This window comes from Cutaneotrichosporon oleaginosum (genome assembly GCF_008065305.1).
Source record: "Cutaneotrichosporon oleaginosum strain ATCC 20508 chromosome Unknown ATCC20508_contig04, whole genome shotgun sequence".
In the NCBI taxonomy this organism is placed as follows: Eukaryota; Fungi; Basidiomycota; class Tremellomycetes; order Trichosporonales; family Trichosporonaceae; genus Cutaneotrichosporon; species Cutaneotrichosporon oleaginosum.
Window position 1 is genome coordinate 2,136,223 of NW_027072173.1, and position 19,328 is coordinate 2,155,550.

The 19,328-nt window shown below is 60.8% G+C and overlaps 9 protein-coding genes across 9 annotated transcripts; 3 read left to right on the forward strand and 6 right to left on the reverse strand.

Annotated features, from left to right (window-relative positions):
* Positions 1-923: 923 nt before the first annotated feature.
* Positions 924-2,684, forward strand: COLE_05275 (uncharacterized protein; the record flags this gene model as incomplete). Its single annotated transcript, XM_018424107.2, has 4 exons — positions 924-1,101; positions 1,260-1,384; positions 1,438-2,221; positions 2,263-2,684. 4 exons carry the CDS (start codon positions 924-926, stop codon positions 2,682-2,684), a joined length of 1,509 nt encoding a protein of 502 aa, XP_018276428.1.
* Positions 2,685-3,224: 540 nt separating this feature from the next.
* Positions 3,225-3,738, reverse strand: COLE_05276 (uncharacterized protein; the record flags this gene model as incomplete). Its single annotated transcript, XM_018420043.2, has 2 exons — positions 3,225-3,483; positions 3,602-3,738. 2 exons carry the CDS (start codon positions 3,736-3,738, stop codon positions 3,225-3,227), a joined length of 396 nt encoding a protein of 131 aa, XP_018276429.2.
* Positions 3,739-4,148: 410 nt separating this feature from the next.
* Positions 4,149-4,580, reverse strand: COLE_05277 (uncharacterized protein; the record flags this gene model as incomplete). Its single annotated transcript, XM_018424108.2, has 1 exon — positions 4,149-4,580. The coding sequence occupies one exon, from the start codon at positions 4,578-4,580 to the stop codon at positions 4,149-4,151; it is 432 nt and encodes a 143-aa protein (XP_018276430.1).
* A 1,429-nt stretch (positions 4,581-6,009) lies between these two features.
* COLE_05278 (uncharacterized protein) lies at positions 6,010-6,504 on the reverse strand (the record flags this gene model as incomplete). The annotated part of the gene is made up of 1 exon (XM_018419706.2): positions 6,010-6,504. One exon carries the CDS (start codon positions 6,502-6,504, stop codon positions 6,010-6,012), a length of 495 nt encoding a protein of 164 aa, XP_018276431.1.
* A 1,488-nt stretch (positions 6,505-7,992) lies between these two features.
* On the reverse strand, positions 7,993-8,475 carry COLE_05279 (uncharacterized protein; the record flags this gene model as incomplete). Its single annotated transcript, XM_018421524.2, has 3 exons — positions 7,993-8,036; positions 8,069-8,157; positions 8,387-8,475. The coding sequence occupies 3 exons, from the start codon at positions 8,473-8,475 to the stop codon at positions 7,993-7,995; spliced, it is 222 nt and encodes a 73-aa protein (XP_018276432.1).
* Positions 8,476-9,031: 556 nt separating this feature from the next.
* Positions 9,032-13,383, forward strand: COLE_05280 (uncharacterized protein; the record flags this gene model as incomplete). Its single annotated transcript, XM_018424109.2, has 7 exons — positions 9,032-9,411; positions 9,443-9,559; positions 9,592-9,782; positions 9,818-11,941; positions 11,973-12,841; positions 12,876-13,015; positions 13,047-13,383. 7 exons carry the CDS (start codon positions 9,032-9,034, stop codon positions 13,381-13,383), a joined length of 4,158 nt encoding a protein of 1,385 aa, XP_018276433.1.
* Positions 13,384-13,931: 548 nt separating this feature from the next.
* Positions 13,932-14,596, forward strand: COLE_05281 (uncharacterized protein; the record flags this gene model as incomplete). Its single annotated transcript, XM_018426076.2, has 2 exons — positions 13,932-14,049; positions 14,082-14,596. 2 exons carry the CDS (start codon positions 13,932-13,934, stop codon positions 14,594-14,596), a joined length of 633 nt encoding a protein of 210 aa, XP_018276434.1.
* A 387-nt stretch (positions 14,597-14,983) lies between these two features.
* COLE_05282 (uncharacterized protein) lies at positions 14,984-15,743 on the reverse strand (the record flags this gene model as incomplete). Its single annotated transcript, XM_018424110.2, has 3 exons — positions 14,984-15,113; positions 15,246-15,516; positions 15,575-15,743. The coding sequence occupies 3 exons, from the start codon at positions 15,741-15,743 to the stop codon at positions 14,984-14,986; spliced, it is 570 nt and encodes a 189-aa protein (XP_018276435.1).
* A 2,189-nt stretch (positions 15,744-17,932) lies between these two features.
* Positions 17,933-18,895, reverse strand: COLE_05283 (uncharacterized protein; the record flags this gene model as incomplete). The annotated part of the gene is made up of 1 exon (XM_018424111.2): positions 17,933-18,895. One exon carries the CDS (start codon positions 18,893-18,895, stop codon positions 17,933-17,935), a length of 963 nt encoding a protein of 320 aa, XP_018276436.1.
* Between the last annotated feature and the right edge of the window lie 433 nt (positions 18,896-19,328).

The following is a 19,328-nucleotide window of genomic DNA, read 5'->3' on the forward strand; positions in this document are numbered from 1 at the left end:
TCAGCACCCTTCACAATTACGTCAACGAGTTGTATATTCTCCCCAACCTGAAGACGACCTGTTGTAGCCTCCACGGGCAGGTACATCCAGAGACCGGCTCTGTCTTGTATGCTCAGTCTGGTCCCAAACATTTAGCACCACCGCGGCCGACCAAACTTCCAGTGCTCGCGATAGAACTCGCGGCCGACGGCAACCCACGACTGTGACCGCCATTCAAAGCCTCCAGCTTTTCCGCGCGGTCTCTTGTGTTATGTGCGCAATATAGGCAGACTATGTATTATGAGATCACAACACTCAAGGCGATGCAGGCGGATACGTCGCGCTGAGGCACAGCTCTGCCGCGTGAGATGAACGCGTGTCGGTTCCGCGACGGGTGCCTCTGCTGTTCCGGAGTCGTTCCTACGAGTTCGGCATGAGATACCACGCCTACTGTAGATGCGATGCAGGCCTGAAATGAATGACCGCTTTTGCCGATCTGTTCGGCTGCAGACTCTACGCATGCTTTGGTGCTTTGGAACTGGAACAGACACGCGCATGACCACAACACTGGAGTAAGAGATTGCGGGAAGCTCCCGGCCAACGATAAACTGGGCCCAGCTGGGCTGTGCGGGGCGGTGCCTGACAGCCTGGGGATGCCCTGAACACTGGAGAATGCACTGACATGCTCCTCCATTCCTTTCGCGTCTCGACACCATCCAACTCCTCTCTCATCTCTTCTCTACTCATCTCTGGCCTCTACGCTCCTCAGCGGTACAAGCTCCCTCGGTCAACTTCCTATCCCAGTCCACTCTTCTCTCCCCCCTCCCCACCCTTCCCACTCAATCCATTCCCCCTTGGGCTCCCTCCCTCTCTTCCCTTCCGCTTCGACTCTTCTCGCGGTCTCGTTCCCTCACGTTCTCACGCGCTTGCGGGACTAACTCGCCATGTCCCTCCGTGACAAGGCGTGCTACACGCTCTCCCTCGTGCCCGCGCAGCAGCCCAACGTGCTCTACCTGATCGAGAACTACAACCAGAACCGCGCGGTCGAGGACCAAGCGATCCGATACGGGCGCGTGCGCGAGACTTCGCGAGACGGCGAGGTGTACAGCGCTGCATTATACGGTGAGCCCGGGATTGTGGATGAGCGCGAGCGCGCTCGCTGGGGAGTGCCGTGTGGGTGGCGGCGACGTTGCCACCGCTCGCTAATCATTCAACTTCACCCTCTCCCACGCTATTTCGCTCGGCTCCCACTCGCTCTGACTTGCCTTGGCTAACAGCAGACGCATTCTCGCAGGCCAAGCTCGCGTCAACGGGACTGTTCACAGAGCGTCTCCGCAGCCGGCGGCTCGAGCTCCATGGTCCCGACGAGAAAGTCCCCTTTGAGTTCACTGGCAAGCTCGGATTCGTGCGTGACGCGGCGTCACCCTGGCGCCGGCCGCTCTTTACCGCTGACGACAGGAATGGTCCTTCCAGTTCGAGGGCAACAAGTACATGTGGAAGCGAGATGGCGGGATCACGTCCAAGGATATGGCCTGCTTTATGGACCGCCGCCCCGACCCTAACATTGACATTGCTCTGGGACGTGTTGCAGGTCGCGACGGCAAGCCTGCTCAGCTGTCGATTCTCCATTACAACATCGAGCGATTTCTGGGACACGAGATCAAGGACCTGCGCGGCTTGGAGACACTTTTGGCCATCACCTTCACTGCGCTAATTGACGGCGCCGACTCCGCCTCGAACAGCCGGCAAAGCTCAGGTTCGCAGGCCCCAAAGCCTGCACAGAACAAGCCCCTGCCCGCAGGCCCTCCCACCAGCGCGCCGCAGCGCCCGTCCCCACCACCGGAGGTCTACAACGAGGACGCGAATGAAGTCATCGTCGGGGTGAACACGGACCTCAATACGCACATTGATCGCGCCATCGCTCTCCTCGAGGACCCCAGTATTCTCTTCATCATCATCCGCACAAAGGACGCACGTGCCGCCCAGCGCGCCCTCCAGGTCGTTCTAGGCGTCAACCGCTTCCGACACCGCAACCAACAGGCTGATTTGCACCAGTACGTGCTCGAGGAGGAGGCCGAGTCCAAGGGCCCGCGCGTCATCAAGCTCGACGATGCCCCCTTTGGCGCGCCTTCGTGGAAGCCTCCCCCCAACCTCGCAATCTACCTGTCCACCATCGAGCTCCCAGACCTCAAAGCCGGCGGGGCCGCGCGTGCCAACAGCAACAAGCGCCCCACTCCCGTAGGTGCGCGCTCCGCCGCGGGTACGCACAGCAGCTGACCCCAGCCCAAGCCCGTCCAGCGTCGATGGTAGGCTCGGTGCCAACCCTCAGCACGCCCGTGCCGCCCCAACATCGCCCCGCCTCGCCAAACCTCAGGCCTGTCTCGCCAAACCCCAACCCTAGACCCATCTCTCCCCGTCCCCCCGGCCAGACGGGCATGCTCAACGCTCCCATCGGCGGATCGAACCGCCCAGCCAGCATCAGCGGCAGCATTCCCAATGCGGGGTACGTGCCGCCCATCCCACCGCCGTCTGGATTCCAGCCTTCACCTGCACCCGGTCCATCCGGCTTCCAGCCTGCGCCTGCGCCTGCGCCACCTCCATCTGGTTTCCAGCCTCAGGCGCAGTGGGGTGCACCGGGGTTCAGCGGGGGCTACTCTGAAAGCCCATTCCTGCACGGCCTCTTCCGGCCGAACCACAAGCATTAGCGCCATGGTGTGTGTCGCGTAAGGCATTTTCTGTGACTGTACGTAGAGGGTATAGGGCATGTGCCAGTCTGTTATTAGGGTATCACTGTTGTCTGGGGTTGTTAGGTAGACTGTGAAGCTCTCTAGCTGCCACGGTGCGGTCAAGAAGTTCAGTGGGAGAGGCAATCCCCCGCTAGAGCTACTGCGCCGGTATTCGTATAGGATCTGCATCATTAAACGCGCGCCCGAGACGTGCAGTAGTGGAGAGACAGGCCGGGGAGAAGAGGAGACGGGGAATGCTACAGTCATTGTCACCAAGAGCACACGAGTGCGGTCGGCGAGGTCAAGTGTCGAGAGTGTTGCCGAATGGTGTCGAAGCGGAGGAGGAAGGGGACCGGCGGGTATTCAGGGCGGGACGGGGTAGTGATAACGGAAGCGATAGATGTGGAGCTCGAGATGCAATGCCGGTGGACAGTCTATGCAGTGACGAGCTGGCGTGCCATTGCGTGCGGTCTTGAGAGTGCGTGGCGGGCGGATTCAAGCACCGGAGATGGGCGGCGTCTACTCGTCATACGAGGCGTACAGTTGCCGCAGATATGCCGAGGCGACGGCGTAGTCGCGCTTGCAGTCGACGAGCAACTGTTTGATGCGTCGGAGCGCCTCGTCTTCGCTCAGTGCGGCGCCGACCTCCTCGTCACGCAGGTTGCCGTAGTGTTGCATTTTCTCGCACGAGTTTTGCACCTTGATGATGCCGAGTGCTGCGCTTGAGCCCTTGAGGAAGTGGCCCAGTGACGACAGCTTCCACAAGGACGGCTCCTCACTTGAGGCGTCAGCTCCATCTTATCGAAGGCTGGCCCGAGAGTCACATGTGTGCTCCGCAGTCGCCGGGGATAGATCGCTAGCGCCGACTAGGACTCTCAACCGTGTGATGAACTCACATGGCCTCCTGCATCTGCTTGAACGTGTTCTCGGCCTGCTCAAAGTAGCCCCAGACGATGCCCTTGGAGAACTCGTGTCCCACAGCGTCGTCTTCATCGTCGTCGTCCATGTCCTGGATCTGTCCGAAAATTTCCATGTTGATAATGCCCTCTGGGTCTGTGGGGACCGGTCCGATGTCCTCCTCTTCCTCGTCGGCACCGTCGGCAGCTGGAGCGGGTTCAGCCGAGTCGGCCTCCTTCTTGGAGGCGACCTCGGGAGCTGGAGTGCTCACAGATGCCTCTGGGGCGGCGGCGGAAGACGAGCTCGGGGTTGTGGTAACATCAGACGCGGATGTGGATGCCTGTAGATTGGATGACGCAAGGGAACACAGTGACATCGGCGGAGAGTTTGATGGCGAAAGTGGGGACAGGTCAGCATTCACTCGGGGTGCAATGTAGAAGAAATGGGACGACGCCACGCTTCGACGACGGGCCGCACAGCGGCCAGAGGCGCCTAGCGTTGCGCAGACACCGAACGCGGCGTCATAGGTGGGATGGTAAGGGTGTCTTATGACGTTCCCTGAGGACGCGAGGTGAACAGACACTGTTGGATGGGTTGTAGCGCACCTTGGCTGGCTCGGCCACTGTCTTGTGCTCCGTCCGTGGGGACGCGACTGGTGCGGGGGACGCCATGATGGAGTGTGCTGATGGGTGTGAGAGGAATATGACGGGGAGAGAGGGAGGGAGGGAGGGAGGGTCGAGCGTTTGGGTCAGGTGAATGACGCTTGCGCGGACCTAATCGCGAGGGCTTGTGCTGGTCAAGAGGAGCCAATTTTGGTCGGGGTGAATCGGATGTCGTACGCGCAAAGCCAAGAGTGAGACACGGGTCAGCGATCAGCGCGCGATGGCGAGAAAGGAGATGATGATGCGGAGCGGATGGAGAATTGTTGGAGAGATGATGACAAGGAAGGAAGCAAAAGACGAAGCGAAATGAGGGCATGTAACAGCGCAAGGAATGCGCCAGATGGGGGATTGTCATGGCTGGCTGCAGGCTGCATGCTGCTCACAATCACCAATGGGCTCACGCTCCTCGCCCAGCCTTTTGCGATCTCTGCAAGGCCTGCGATGTCTGCGATGTCTGCGATGTCTGCGATGACTCCCTACAGGCAAATGCTCATTACTGCATGTAACGCCCGCAGCGCCGCTCACAGCTCAGCTGAGCATCCGAGGAAGCAGATCGGCTTCGCTGCTCGTTCGACCGGCGTGACACTTTTGTGCGGTGCACGGTAGCCCCCACCCTCACTGGAGCATCAAGTTGAAGCGGACCCGCGAGACCAACGAGCGCGACACCCAGCCCATGCAGTGATGGTGCAAGATTAGGTCGCCGCCTAGCTCACATCCGGAATTGGGAGGGGGGGGGGGGGGGGGTAAAGATTTTGGCTGGATGAACGACTTACAGCGATGTGGATTTGAGGGGAGGGATGGAGGCGAAAATGCGTGTCGTGTGTGAGGCAACCGATTGAGATCGAGAGCCTGGGAGAGAGACGTGGAGGGAAATGGGAAAGTAGTGATGGGAGGTAGAGAGTTGTAGAGAGTAGTTGTATAGTGGAAGGAGGAGAAAGGGGTTGTGCGTGCCGGATGCGGTGAGAGGTGTACGGTGGGTCAAAGTGGAGGTCGATGAGGTAGATGGCCCAAGGGACGGATGGGTCACTGATCACTGAGCAAACGGGAGAACGAGGTGAGCGATTAGTAGACTGCACGTATGCATGCGGGCGATGCAGCTCAAGCGCGGTGCGGCGGTATGGCGGCACATGCCTCAGAGCTATAGAGATCGAAGCGGAACACGACGTGAGCGCTTTAGTGGATGCAGCGGGACATGAGGATGGCCACACTTTGTCTCAGTCAGATCTTGCAACTACCGGAAACCAAGGGGCCAGAGGCTATGTAGAGTTCAGACGTGCGGCGCGCCGCAGCGAGTGGGAGAGAGCTGGCCGAGCTGGAGAGCTCGAGACAAGAACGAGGAGCGCGAGGAGCATGGCATCAAGGCCGATGGAGGTTCTAGCGAGTAGCAGTGCAGGGTCGCCTTCGTTCTACGACTCGAGGACATAAGGGACGCGCTCGACGCAATGCAGGGGCACGAGCCAAGGACTCGGGGGAAGAGCACGTCAGCAAGAGCTAAACATTCCCCAATTGGTTACCACTCCAGACCCAGCAAGGCACAAATGTCGTCATAGCTGCCTCTCCCTGGACGCCCTTGTTCTCTCCTCCTGTGCACTCCCCCAACATCTCAAAGTCACCCAGGCACCCCTTTTCTACGTCGTCCCCCCCCCCCCCCCCCTTACCCCGTGCCACCGACGGCCCACACAGACCTCTTAACCCGCCCGCATCGCTCAAACCCGATCCCCAACGCACAAACGTCAGCGCCTGCCTCAGCGATACGGCCTCCTTGCGAATGGCCGCCGACGCTGGGCACTGCGCGACGTAACGAAGGCGGCGACGGCCCGACTCCCTATAAACGAGCAGCGCCGGCTCAACATACCGACGTCACGCAGCGGGTAGATCGGATGCAGTGGCAGTGTGGCACGATGGTGGGCAAATGGGTTTGTTGCAGCAGACTGACACCGCTGCTCAGCCCTTGATAATAGGCATAATGTGGCTGACACACGGGACTCATTCATCCCCTCTCCAGTTGCCGCCACACTCAAACGGTGCCGTGGCGGAGGAAGCTTCGGCGCGCATGGGCGTCTGCTCATGTGCTTGTGCTCGTGCTCGTGCGACGTGTGTCCTCCGGGCCCGACAAGTCGTTCCACTGCCTGGCTCGGCCAGGCGGGCTGGGTCATCGGCACAGCGGGGTGAACGCCGATGTCGGCGCCCGCAGCCCGATGGCGTACCCTAGGACATTTTGAACAGCACCGACCCACCATCCTGAGGCTTACTCGCTAGCCTCGCTGCACCTGAACGCCATGAGGAAGATGACGGGTGTCAGGTTCGGAAGCTTGTCGAATCGCCACCAGACGTTCGTGAGTCTGGATGTGGGGAAACCGTCCAAGAAAGTCGCCGCGACCAAGACGCGTCTAAGTAGTGTGGGACCACGCGCGCTTATCTGCTTGGCCTCGCGGCGCGTGTCCACAGCAACCCACGCATCTCCGGGTACCGACTAAGCGCGTCTAGAGCCAGGTTCTCCGCGCCGCTGGGCGGTGTGGGCGTGCGCATCCGTCCTATTGTCACCTGAATGGCGCGTCCTGCCGGAGTTATGTCTTCTTGTTGTGGTTGTTCGCCTGGTCTCGCAATCCTCGCTGTCGTGAAACCATCTGCTGTCGTCCAGTGTCTGTCGTACAAACCATCCTCCAGCCACCTCCGTCAGCGCCATCGCAGTCACTCGAGTCGTTCGCCTGTTGGGATTCGCCATCGAATGTGATGGCGGGGACAACTCAGCGATGTCATAGCTCGGACGTGGGCGACATACTCTATGGCCTGAGGGACCTGTCAAGGCATGTGAACGAACAGCCGAGGGGACCGCCGACGTTGTAAACCAGGCTGGGCATAAGGAGAAGTAAGCTCACAAGTCGACTATTAGGCGCGCCGTACTCGCCCACACTCCTTACCCCCCCTCGAAGTTCGGTGCCAGTAAGCCCGTCTAGAGTCGAGGGTCACAAAGGTGACTCATGCCTTGCCAGTGAGCAGGTGTCGACACGCAGCGGACAGCCGCCCGATTGAGGATCGTTTGGACCACTGCGCGGGCTTTCGTCCAACGTTCTATGCTTCCTTGACAGGACGTGGCTAGAACGTAGGAGAGATGCCGCAGGCGTAGGCGTCGCTGCAGGGAGGGGGAAGGTGGCACTGGGCTGTGCCAGCCATTTGAAAGCTCGATGCTGTGGAGCGCGGAGGCGAATCGCTGTGTGCGAGGCTTAGAGATTCAGCCGCATACACCCGCACAGGCGCCACGAACTCGAGAATGCTGGGCTGTTGCTCATGCCGAGCCTAGGAGGGCTGTCTGCACCTCGGCGAGGATCGAAGAGAGCGAGGTGACTGGTTCAGACGAGAGCGATGCTCCCGGTGTGGCGCGGCAGCGCGTGTCCGCTATTGCTGCTTTTGTAGACTGTTTTGTAGTGTAAGTGGACTACAGGAAGGAGAGATGTGCTGGAAGGAGAAGGTGCAGGGGGGAGATTTGTGCAGGAGGAAGAGTCGTGCAGGAGAGATGCAGGAGGGTAGGAGACAGTAAGCGTCAGTAGGGGTTGAGGCAGAGCCGCTGGGCTGTGCCATCACAGGTCCCTACCACTGCCTTGAGGCACTTCTTGACAATGCCATGCGATGCGTAAGATTTGTTGGTGAATGAGTTGTGAGTGAGCCAGAATTGTCAACGTGGTTAGCCTACCTCTGCGTATTAGCGAACGAGCCATACAATACATTGTCTACACTTCCTTATGCTCCACGCGCAGGTCACCACGCTTCGGGTCTGGTGTAAGCTCCACCTCACACGCGACTCACAGATGAGGGGGTTCAACTGGCACAGATACGTGCACATCCACATGAGGTAGAGACAAGCGATTGTGAGGACAGCCGAGGAGCGGAAGAGGCTGGGGTTAGTGGGGAGGACGAGAAACTGGGAGGGAAGGCGACACAGGAGACGATGAGACAAGAATTGAGACGACTGGAGGTTTGACGAGACAAGATGGGAAATGGCGCAAGAGCTGTCCTGGACAAGACCACGGCGCTCGCGCTGGCACGCTTCGCGCGATGACGTGGGAGAGCTGGAGGGAGAATGATGGATGGATCTGAAACAACGTTGAAGGAAGTGGTACCCACGTGAGGTTCTTCTTAGGCGCGAGGAACCATGATGCTGCGGCAATGGCAGCGCAGATGATTCCGACGAGGAAGACGTGTCCGACGCCCATGGTGCTGCTGATGGGGGCCGGGGTAGCGGAGAGGGCGACCGGAGAAAGACTGAAGGGGGGGGGGGGGGGGAAAGGCGCGCGGCTAGGGCGAGGAGAGCGGCTGGAGGTGGGGTCTGGATCTCGGCGTCGGCGTAACGAGCACGAGTTGGCGGAGGAGCTTAGATGGAGGAGATGAGTGAGCGACGGGTGATGTTGCCGCAAGTGACGCACCGTGGATGAGCGGGGTCAAATGTCCACGCGGATTACACGTGACCTCAGACACTCGGCGTCGGTGTTCACCGAGCTGCGGCAGACACGTAGAGTTCGGACATTCCGTGCGGGGAAGCCGAAAGACGGAACCCAACACGGCCATTTTGCAGGGCTCCATGCTCCATCCCCCGTTCTACCGGCAATCCATGCGCTTGTCTCACGCAGTACGCAGTCTTCACGCACTAACGCTCATCCTTGGCCTCTGTCTGACCGTCGGCCATCAGGCCATCGCTATCGAGGTCGCCATATACCTTGTTCATAAACTGACGGGGTGTATTCATGCTTCCCCGTCACTTACTCTCTCGCGATGGACGCCGGACCAGCGCCAGCATCATCACCAGCGCCGACGCCCAACGCCCCTGAGGCCCCGGCGCCAAGTTCGCCCGTGCGCCCTCCTCTGGAGCCTGCGGGTCAGTCACCAGAACCCGCGCGTATGCCCGGGTCGCCGGTCACTCGGGGCATGACAGCGGACGACAATTGCAGCGATAGCGCTTCCTCGCGCTCTTCGCTCGACATGGGCGATATCGGCGAGAAAGAGAAGGAAGAGGAGATTCCGCGCTCCGCACACTCTCCGCCCACATTGGACGTTGAGGTCAGCGCGCTCCTCAACCTCCCACCGCCGCCACCATTTGACCTGGACGTCCGCGGCCTGACTGTCGGCGTGCCGAAGCATTCACGACTAGTCAAGTGCGTCTCCCGCTGGCTTTTCTAACCCCAGGCTGCTCCAAGGCGACATCACTGCGCTCAAGGCGTCACCGAAAGACGCGAGCCCGCGCAAGACCACAATTCTCGAAGATGTGTCGTGCGCGTGCTCCAGTGGACAAGTACTGGCCATGTACGTGTCCCATATAATGTCGCTGACGTCAGCCTTGGCGGCAGTGGAAGCGGCAAGACAACATTACTCAACGCCGTTGCCCACCGCCTCAATGATCTGCCTGTCAAGGCGGGCGAGGTCGGCTATGTGCCCTCGTACGGCGGCGCCGCGCTGGGCAAGAACGAGGCGAAGCGCCGCATCGGGTTTGTGCGGCAGCAGGACTTCCTCGTCGAGTGTCTCACTGGTCAGTGACGTCGGTGGAATAAACGCTGATGGCAGTGCGCGAAACACTCACATACGCTGCGCGCCTGCGCCTTCCCACCGACCTCAGACGAGAGGACATCGCACTTATCGTTGAGCAGACGCTCGACGAGCTGGGCCTGCGTGATGCGGCGGATACTGTTGTTGGAGGCCCGCTCCGCAAGGGGATCAGTGGCGGCGAGCGACGCCGCCTCAGCATCGGTTGTGTGCTCGTCACCCTCCCCTCCGTGCTCATTCTGGACGAGCCTACGTCTGGTCTCGACGCATTCACCTCCTACCTTCTCCTGCAGACGCTGAGCGCGCTCGCGCGCCGCGGGCGAACCGTCATCTTATCCATCCACGCGCCACGATCAGACGCTTACCCATTGTTCGACTGCATCACTCTGCTTTCTAAAGGGCGGGTTGTGTACTCAGGCCTCCGGAGGCAGTGTCTCGACTGGTTCAGTGGATTGGGCCACGACGTCGAGCCCGGCATCAACCCCCTTGACTTCCTCATTGATGTCAGTTCTGTCGACAACCGCACGCCCGAGAAGGAGGAGGCGAGCATGGCCCGCGTTCGCGCACTCACCAATGCGTGGGCGGCGCACATCGCCGCTAAGCCAGACACGCTCGCTCCTCAGCGGCCAGATCTGCGCTCCTCCAACTCTCACCACAGTGCGGGGGCTGTCGAACTGCACCGCGCTGTGACGCGCACCGAGCAGAAGCGTCCCGGTTTCTTCCTCCAGACCCGTGTGCTCACCGCGCGTGCGCACCGCAACGTCTACCGCAACATCCCAACGATCGCGGGCCTCGTGCTTCAGGGCATCATCCTCGGCGTCATCATGGGTGTGACATACGCCAATATCCCAGACACGCCGACAGGCGTCCAATCGCTCAAAAATCTTTCGTTTCAAATGATTCCCGGCGTGTTCTACCTCCAGCAGGTGTTTTGGGTGTACAAGTTCTGCAAGGATCTGATTATTTTCGACCGCGAGCGAGAGGATAACCTCTACGATGTCGTGCCGTACGTACTCAGCGACTGGATCTCGTTCCTTTTCCCCGCCATCCTCTCCCCGACGCTGTACATCTTCATCCTCTGGTTTATCGCAGGCATGCGACATGACGATGTCGCGCGCGGCTTGTTCACGGTGGTTGGGAGCACGCTGCTCGTACAAAGTGCGATCCAGGGCCTTGCATTATTTGCAAGCTCTGTCACCCGCAGCTTTGCGCAGGCGTCGCTCATCGGCAACGCGATCAACATCTTCCAGCTCCTCTCGGCGGGCTTCATCCTCGTCGACCCGCCAAACTTTACAGAATGGATCCGCTGGCTCTCGCCGTACTTCTACAGCTTCCGCATCGTCGCCACTGTAGTTTTCAAGGACCGCGTGTTCGACTGCCCGGCAGACTCGAATGCCAATCTTGCCCAGTGCGACGGAAACAACGTCCTCCGCGGCTTTAACTTTGACCTGGACATCAATATCGGTGTGTGGTTCGCCGGTATGATCGGCTTCGCCCTATTGGAGTACGCCATCGCCTGCCTTGTGCTCCGCTACCTTCCTGTTGGCGGCGTGCGGCACGCCTCCGAGATTGACGGCCATTTCCGCGGCAAGACGGCCGACGTCGCAGATAGCCACATGACACGCGACAAAATCGACGTGACAGTGCGTCACCTCAGCTTTGCATGGGAGCGGCGAGGGCGAGGCCTTGCGAAGAACGCGCGCAAGCTCATCCTCGACGACGTCTCGGCCTCCTTCCCCGCCGGTGAGGTCAGCGCCATCCTTGGCCCCTCGGGAGCGGGGAAGTCTACGCTACTTCAGCTCATTGCGGGCCGCCGCCTCAGCGCTGGCGCCATGGCGAGCTTCACGCGCACTGGTGACTTGCTATTTGCGGGGGCGCCCGCTACAGCCGTGGCAATGAGCAATGTCGCCTTTGTGGAACAGGAGGATGACTGGCACCTCCCCAACCTGACGGTCCGGGAGACGCTGCGTTATGCTGCGGTTCTCCGCTTGCCAAACGAGATGGCGCGGAAGAAGAAGATCGCAAGAGCCGAGACAGTGCTTAGGATGTTGGGACTCAAGGATTGCGCCGACCTCCCGGTCGGCGGGCCGCTCATCAAAGGCATTTCGGGCGGCGAGAAGCGCCGTCTTTCTCTCGCTGTGCAGAGTAAGCCACTTTCCGAGCCGGCTGACACCAGTGATCAACGACCCCGCAGTGCTCGTCGTTGACGAGCCCACGTCCGGTCTCGACTCCAGCATCGCGCTCAGCGTGATGCAGGTACTGAAGGATATCGCGGCGACTGGGCGCACCGTCATCGCGACTATTCACCAGCCCCGTTCGGACATTTGGCGCCTTGCGGACAATGTCACGCTTTTGGCCAAGGGTGGGGTGGTGGCGTACAGCGGCCGGCGTTCCACTGCGATCAGATACTTCACCAGCATCGGCTACCCAATGCCGTCAGAGTTCTTCAACCCCGCCGACCACCTTCTCGACTTGGTATCTGTCGACCCGAGGGCCGCGACACATGCCGTTTCCCAGGCGCGTGTCCGATCCCTAACCGACTCGTGGCGCGCCATCACCTCCCAGAGCGGGGATGAAGAAGTGCCTGCCCTCGACGAGAAGAAGAGCGGATGGCGCCGCAGCCTCCCCCTTGTGTCGGCGGCGAGCGAGAACAAGCTGTCCTCCGGCTCGCGCACCACGTCGATGTACATTGCGCTCCCCGTCGTCCTGCAGCGGCACTGGCTGAACCTCTGGCGCCAGCCCGATGTGTTCATCAACCGCTTCATGCAGGCGCCGTTCGTGAGCGCCCTCTTCATCCTCTTCTTCCAACGCCTCACAATGGGTGCGCAGGGCGCGCAGGACCGCATCGGCCTCACAATGCAGAACACCAGCGCCATTGCCTTCGTTGGCCTTCTCAACGCCATGTCGATTCTGCCTCCAGAACGCAACCTCTATCTGCATGAGGCGGCGAGCAGCGCACGCTACGCGCCCGCCACGTTTGTGATCATGTACACGCTCGTGGAGCTTGGGCCGCAGATTTTCTCTGCACTCGTCTACACCGCCGTGGTATGTGCCCCAACTGGCCCTCGCTGACGCACAGATGCACGTCGCCGTGGGGATGCAGACGAGCGTGGCCATCTTCTTCGAGTTTTTCGCCACCATCTGGGCCATGCAGAGCCTTGGCGAAAGCCTCGCCATCCTCGTCGGCATGTGGGTGGCCTCAGAGGGTCTGACCGTCACGTGAGTGTACCTCTGGCCTGTCTGACACCAGCATCCTTTCCACGTTCCTTTCGCTGCTTGCGCAGACGGCTGGTGTCGTGTCTCTCAATGTGCCGCGATGGCTGGCCGGCCTCTCGTGGGGCACGCCCTTCAAGGGCGCCGTCAAGATCCAGATCATCAACGAGTGTGTCGGCCTCGTGTTCCGGTGTACGACCCAGGAAGTTGCGGATGGCAAGTGCGTGGCGCAAACGGGCGAGCAGATCCTCGCGCTGTTCGGGTGGCAGGACCTCAACGCCGCCCGGTTCACGGGCATCATGGTCGCGACGACTGTGGCCTGGCGCATTCTCTCGTGGCTGAGCGTTGCGGCGCGCGTCCGTGGCTTCCGCTAGGGATAGATCCTAGACTTTCTTTTTGATTGTGGGGGGTGTTGTGCGATTTCTTGCTTTAGCCGCGTCGCATGATATATGTTTACTCGGGGTACGGTTACTGTCCATGCGCTGTCCACGTCAGTCGCCTTGGTACGCCTCGTGCACCTCAACAGATGCGACGCAGGGCGTCCCGACGCCCGTCGTACGGATGGCGCAGCAGCGCAGCAGACACGGTCGCTCCCACCACCTGATCGGCGGGTTTCTAAACGTTAGCTTTAGTTCTCAAACACTTTGATTAAGGCGCCGAGAACGGCCATGATTCGCTTTGGTAGAGAAGCAGTTGTGCGAGACCCCCGATGCAGAAGTGTGCGAAGGACGTGACGTTCGCCCGCAAGGTCAGATGTGGATGTGCACACGTCAACGGCCGCGGATTGCCGGATGCCGGCCGGGCCGTCCGCCCCCACATTCCGTGCCCTGCCACCTCTCTCTCACCGTCCGCGCAGCACATATATCGCGACAACGCGTCGCTCACTTAACTGTCACCCAATCTCTTACTCACGTTCATCAAAATGACAAAGCTGGTCATCTGGGGCCGGCATAATTCGAACAATGTCAAGAAGCCGCTGTGGGCGGCGCACGAGCTCGGCCTCCCCTTCGAGTCCAAGATTGTGGGCATGCAGTATGGAGGTGCGTCCGCCTCCCTCCCTCGCTAACGATAGGCACCAAAACGCCCGAGTACCTCGCCATGAACCCGATGTCGCAGATCCCGACGCTGCAAGACGGCGACCTCGTGCTGTGTGAGAGCCACGCCATCGTGCGCTACCTCTTCGCGGAGTACGCGGACGCCGCGGCCTTCCCAACGCAGGCGTCGGCGCGTTCCCGCGCAATCGGCGACCGCTGGATGGATTGGACGCAGTGCACGCTCGCGCCGGTGATGAAGGGCGTGTTCTGGCCCGTTGTGCGGCAGACCGAGGCCGAGCGCGACTGGAACGCCATCCGCGCCGCCATGGCTCAGATGGAGGCGCTGCTCAAGATCGCCGAGGGGTGGCTCGAGAAGTACCCCTGGTTCTCGGGAGACAGCTTTGGCGCCGGGGACATCCCTCTCGGGTGCTTCCTCTACGCATGGTTTGAGATGCCGATTGAACGCGAGTCGCATCCCAAGCTCGAGGCGTGGATGGCCAAGCTTAAGGAGCGCCCGGCGTTCCAGAAGAGTGTGATGGGACCGCTTACCTAGGTTGCAGGGGCAGGATGGAAGCTGGGCGCTGTGCACCGGCTTCAGCAGTTTGCTCCCAGGTTCAGGTGGTTGTTGTGGTCGATGCCGTTGTGATGCATCGCGATGCGGAGGCGAAGGAGCGTACGGCCGGATGCGGCACTGACGCCACAGCGATTTACTGCACTACGTGCGCGGGAGGCCTACAGCGCCACTGCGCCGTCGCGCCGCGACACTCAGTCAGCTCTCCACATGGGCACCAGTCAGCCTGGGTGTTCTACAATGGGATGTCGGAAACACCAACGGTCCCCAGCGCGAGCAGGGTTTACATGATATGATGTTATGACGAAACGAGCCTTTACTATAAGCCACTAGAATACAGTCCACTGTCCGACGATGTCTCTTAGCAGCTTAGCAGGCGCACCCCGAATCGATGAGCGGGTCGCCGCACGTGTCGCGTCCGAAGGCGAGGTAGCCCAGCGTGTGACCCAGGAAAATGGCGAAGAGAATGAAGCCGTTGTAGTACATTCCCAGAAGCATCCTGAGAGGTCAGCGCTGCCTTCGGTGTGCACGCGATGCGGAGGGAGGGAAGTTGGAGCTTTGAAGCGAGGTGATGGCGTTCACGTTCACACCCGCTTTCCACTTCACACACTACCGGACAAACAAAACTCACACAAGGAAGGCGCCGGTGAACTGCGCGCCGTACGCCAGGCTGCGGACAATGTGCTGCGTGAAGGTGGGCGGCACAAACCCGCCCTTCTCGGCGCGGTTGGCCTTGATGATCTTCCGGTCGTACTCGCGCGCGGCGCGGCGGAGGGCCTCGATCGCGACACAGAGGAAGAAGACACCGATGACCGAGCCCGCGAACATGCCCTTGGTCTTGACGTGCCACGAGCGGGAGAGGAAGCATGCGTCGACCGTCGTCCAGTTCCACAGCATCGAGACTGGGATCAGTACCGTGCCATGATCGCCGGGGCCATACAGAGCCGACGTGCCACTCACTCTTGCAGCTTCCGCCGCCCATGCTGTGTCCGCCGCCCATGCTGTGGCCTCCGCCCGCCGACATGCCCGTTGCAGTGGCGGCGGCGGCGGAGCCCGTGGTGGATGCCATGCCGCTCATGCCGCTCATGCTCATGCTCATGCTGCTCATGCCGTGTCCGGAGTGGTCCATGATGTAAGATGGTAAGGAGGTAAGTGTTCAAAGTGTGAGAAAGAGGACGAAGCTTCGTGCATTATGTATCACCACAACCTCGGCGCGATGCGGAGAAGCGACGCGACCCGTGCTCACGGATTGTGGATGATTGTGGCTGATTATGGGTGATTGTCGGTGAGCGACAACGGACAGCGGTGGGAAGAGAGGCGGCCCGTGTCTTGGCGGATTCGGCGACGGCGCTGAGTGGACGCCTATGGCCGCTGTGCGGTGCGCCATTTCGCGCGGCGGTGAGTCACCTGCGGCATTCACGCTCGGAGCGTGCCAGGGGCAGGAATTGGCGCGCGGCGGGGAGACACCAGGGCGGAATGCCTCACTCGATCGCGGGCTTTGGCTTTGCGTCTCCGATACACTCGGGGTGCGCCCTGGAGCCGGCGCGTTTCTCAGCACGACGGAGCGGAAGGAGATTCTAGCTTCTAGCTTGCACAGCAGTGCAATTGGAGGCGCATCTTAATTTTACAGTGGTAGTAAGTTCAGGTGAGGAGACTGGTTCAGCATCAAATGAACTACGTGCATCCGCCACTCCGCCTCTGCTGCTCTTATCTAATCGAGCACAGACCAAGATAAAGACTGAACGCGTCGCGTCGGGTCGCAATGTGGATGACATGAATAATGAACATGAGCGCTCGGAGGGTCACCGACAACTCCGGGCGGAGCGATGGGTGATCAGCCGCCTGATGTTCTCGGCCCAGGGCCGATGCTAAAGTCGCCGAAGCTGACACCCGCGTCACTCCCGCTGCTGCCAGTCATAAAGTCGAGGAGCAGCATCATGTTCTTCACTCTCCACTGTTTCGTCTGTCAAGTTCAACGCTCGACGCGCACACCCGCTCATTGAACGCCCTACTCAACCGCGTGCTCAAGACCGCGCCTCCACACTCACCACTTCCCATCCCAGCCCATCTCTCGCCGGACCGACGTCATCTCTCAACCTCATCTCATCTCCCGTCTGATCCTCCCGCCATGGCTCCGCCCCCCTTTCCCCCCGGGCCCGGCATGACCGATGAGCAGTTCAAGAACATGGTCGCCGGCCGCCCCTACAACGGCGACAAGTACCTCCAGGCCCTCCTGCATCGCACCGCCGGTCTGCTGGCCAAAGCGAACGCGACGCTCGACATGAAAGAGCGCATGGCTGCGTACGCAGAGTTCCTCGAGTTCCGCAAAGGCGACCGGGGAGGCGCATATATGATTCCGCCCTTCACTTGCGAATACGTGCGTCCTGTCACGGCCTTTAGCTGACCGCAGGGCTTCAACATCTCCATCGGGGACGACGTGTTCATCGGACCAAACAACACATGGCTCGATGTCGCGCCCATCCACATCGGAGACCGAACCATGATTGCGGCCAACACGCAGATCTACACTCCGTCGCACCCGATCCTGCCCGAAGAGCGCAACGGTCTGCGCGGGCCAGAGTGGGCGAAGCCCATCCGCATCGGAGACGACTGCTGGATCGGCGGCGGCGTCATCATCTGCCCTGGGGTGACCATCGGGAACGGCGTCACAGTCGGCGCGGGCAGCGTGGTCACCAAGGACGTGCCCGAGCGCGTGGTTGTCGCTGGCAACCCAGCCAGAGTCATTAAGCAGCTGCCGCCTGTGGGAGAAACGGTCGATGGGAACTACAAGCCCGTCGGTGGCGACTACCCCAGACCACACCTTGAGGGCGCTCAGGCTGAGGGCGCGGGCGCCGAGGCAACGGGTGAGTCTACTTCGCCCTTGGCGCGCTCTGCGCAACTGCCTTAGCCTTAGAGATCTAGATTAGACGTGTTGCTTTCATGCTCCTCGCGGTCACCTCAATGCTTGTGAATTGCTAACTCATACTCACCTTCGACTCTAATGTACAACTCACGCCTCTGCCTCACATCATACGCTACAGACGGACGAACACGGATACAGTATCTCGGTCTTCGACTCAGACCTATTCGTTGGGCCGCTCGCACCCTTGGTCAAGCATGTACCGCCACCGGTCGGGCTCCTCCTGCAACGCGATCGGCACATTTGTGAATCCGTGTACGGGCTCGACGCCGCCACTTTGCGCGACGATCTCCTTGAACGAGAATGCTTCCTGACATCAGCGCAACTCTCAACGCATCTCAGTCGGCCGAATGTCCCCTCGCTGCCACTCGCTTCCTCTCGCTCCCTCACCTCACACCTTACTCCAGATTCGCACTAACCGGAAACATGTCGAACGGGTCCTCGCCCGCACACACCCGCGCTCGCAGCTCGTCTTCCTCGAGCAGCTTGGGGCTGCTGAGGCGATCATTGTGCCCATACCCTGCCATCTTGGCCCGCATCTCCTCGAGCGTGCGAAAGCAGAACGTGCAATGCCACCCAGCGTCGGCCAACAGCAAGTCTGTGCCCCGCCCATGGTGATATCCAACCTCGCCGTCCACGACGTGCACTCGTGGCCGCCATGTCCCGCCGTCGTGCAGCGGCTGCGCGAAGCTGTACCTGTAGCTCGCCATGTTGAGGTGGATATCGGGTGCCTCGCAAGAAGACAGCAGCTCCAACGTGCCGCGCGACACGACCTCGTCCGCGTCGGACATGATCACGAGGCTCCCGTCTGGCAGCCGTCCGCGGTGCCGCAGCGAGTTGATGAGCCCCGATATGACGGTGCGCTGCGTATGTTCGTTTGTCATGTCGCCTTTGGGCACGGGCTCGAAGTCGGTGATAGCGTCGTAGAGGATTTCCACCCCAGTCTCCTTGGCGATGACGTCGAAGCGCGCGCGCTCCTGGGCAAAGTAGAGGGGTTTGGGGTCGCCGGAGAAGGAGGCGTTGGCCTCGACGACCACAAGGAAGTCGATGAGGCCGGCCCCTTCGCGCAGCCGGATTTCGAGAAAATCCAGTTCCGAAGCGACGGGTAGCGCGTCGACGACTACTGGCTTGGACGCACGCGCGGTCCAGCCGTGGAGTGCACACCATTTGTCCGTGTCGCCCAGCGGCCGGGCATAGTGAGGAAAGACGACGAACCCAGACTCTGGGCGGTCCCAGAGAGGCCGGAGGAGATATCCGATGTCGCGCCACGCGAGACGGAGCTGGGAAACGTGCAGGAGGAGGAGGAGAAGCACGGCGCCGAGGGCGATGAAGCGCCCCGCGCGTCGTTTGAGCGCGACCATAAAGAATGATGAAGAGAATGCGTTGCAAGATGAGCAGACGTCGCCAGGGTGGCGTGTGGCAGGCAAAATGTCGCTGACACAAAGTGAAACAGAACTATAATGCAGGGCAGCAACACCGACGCCACCGCACGGGCCGCAGGTCCGTTCCGCTGGAAGGCCATCAACGGTGCAGCAGGCGACGTGCCCGCGGCCCACGCGCCCCGCGGCCTGCGCGGAGTATGCAATGCAGCGTCGGCGTTGGGTTTACCCCGCATTCTCACATCCTCAACCGTCACTTGTCCATTCCGCCGTGGCCGCCGCCAATGTTGTCGGCTACAGTGGCGAGCTGGCGAGCGCATGCCTTCTGCCGAGCCCCGCCATGCCCTCCCCCTTCAATGCACATAATACAAATCACTCACGCACTGACGGCGCGTTCGCTGACGTCTGATATGAT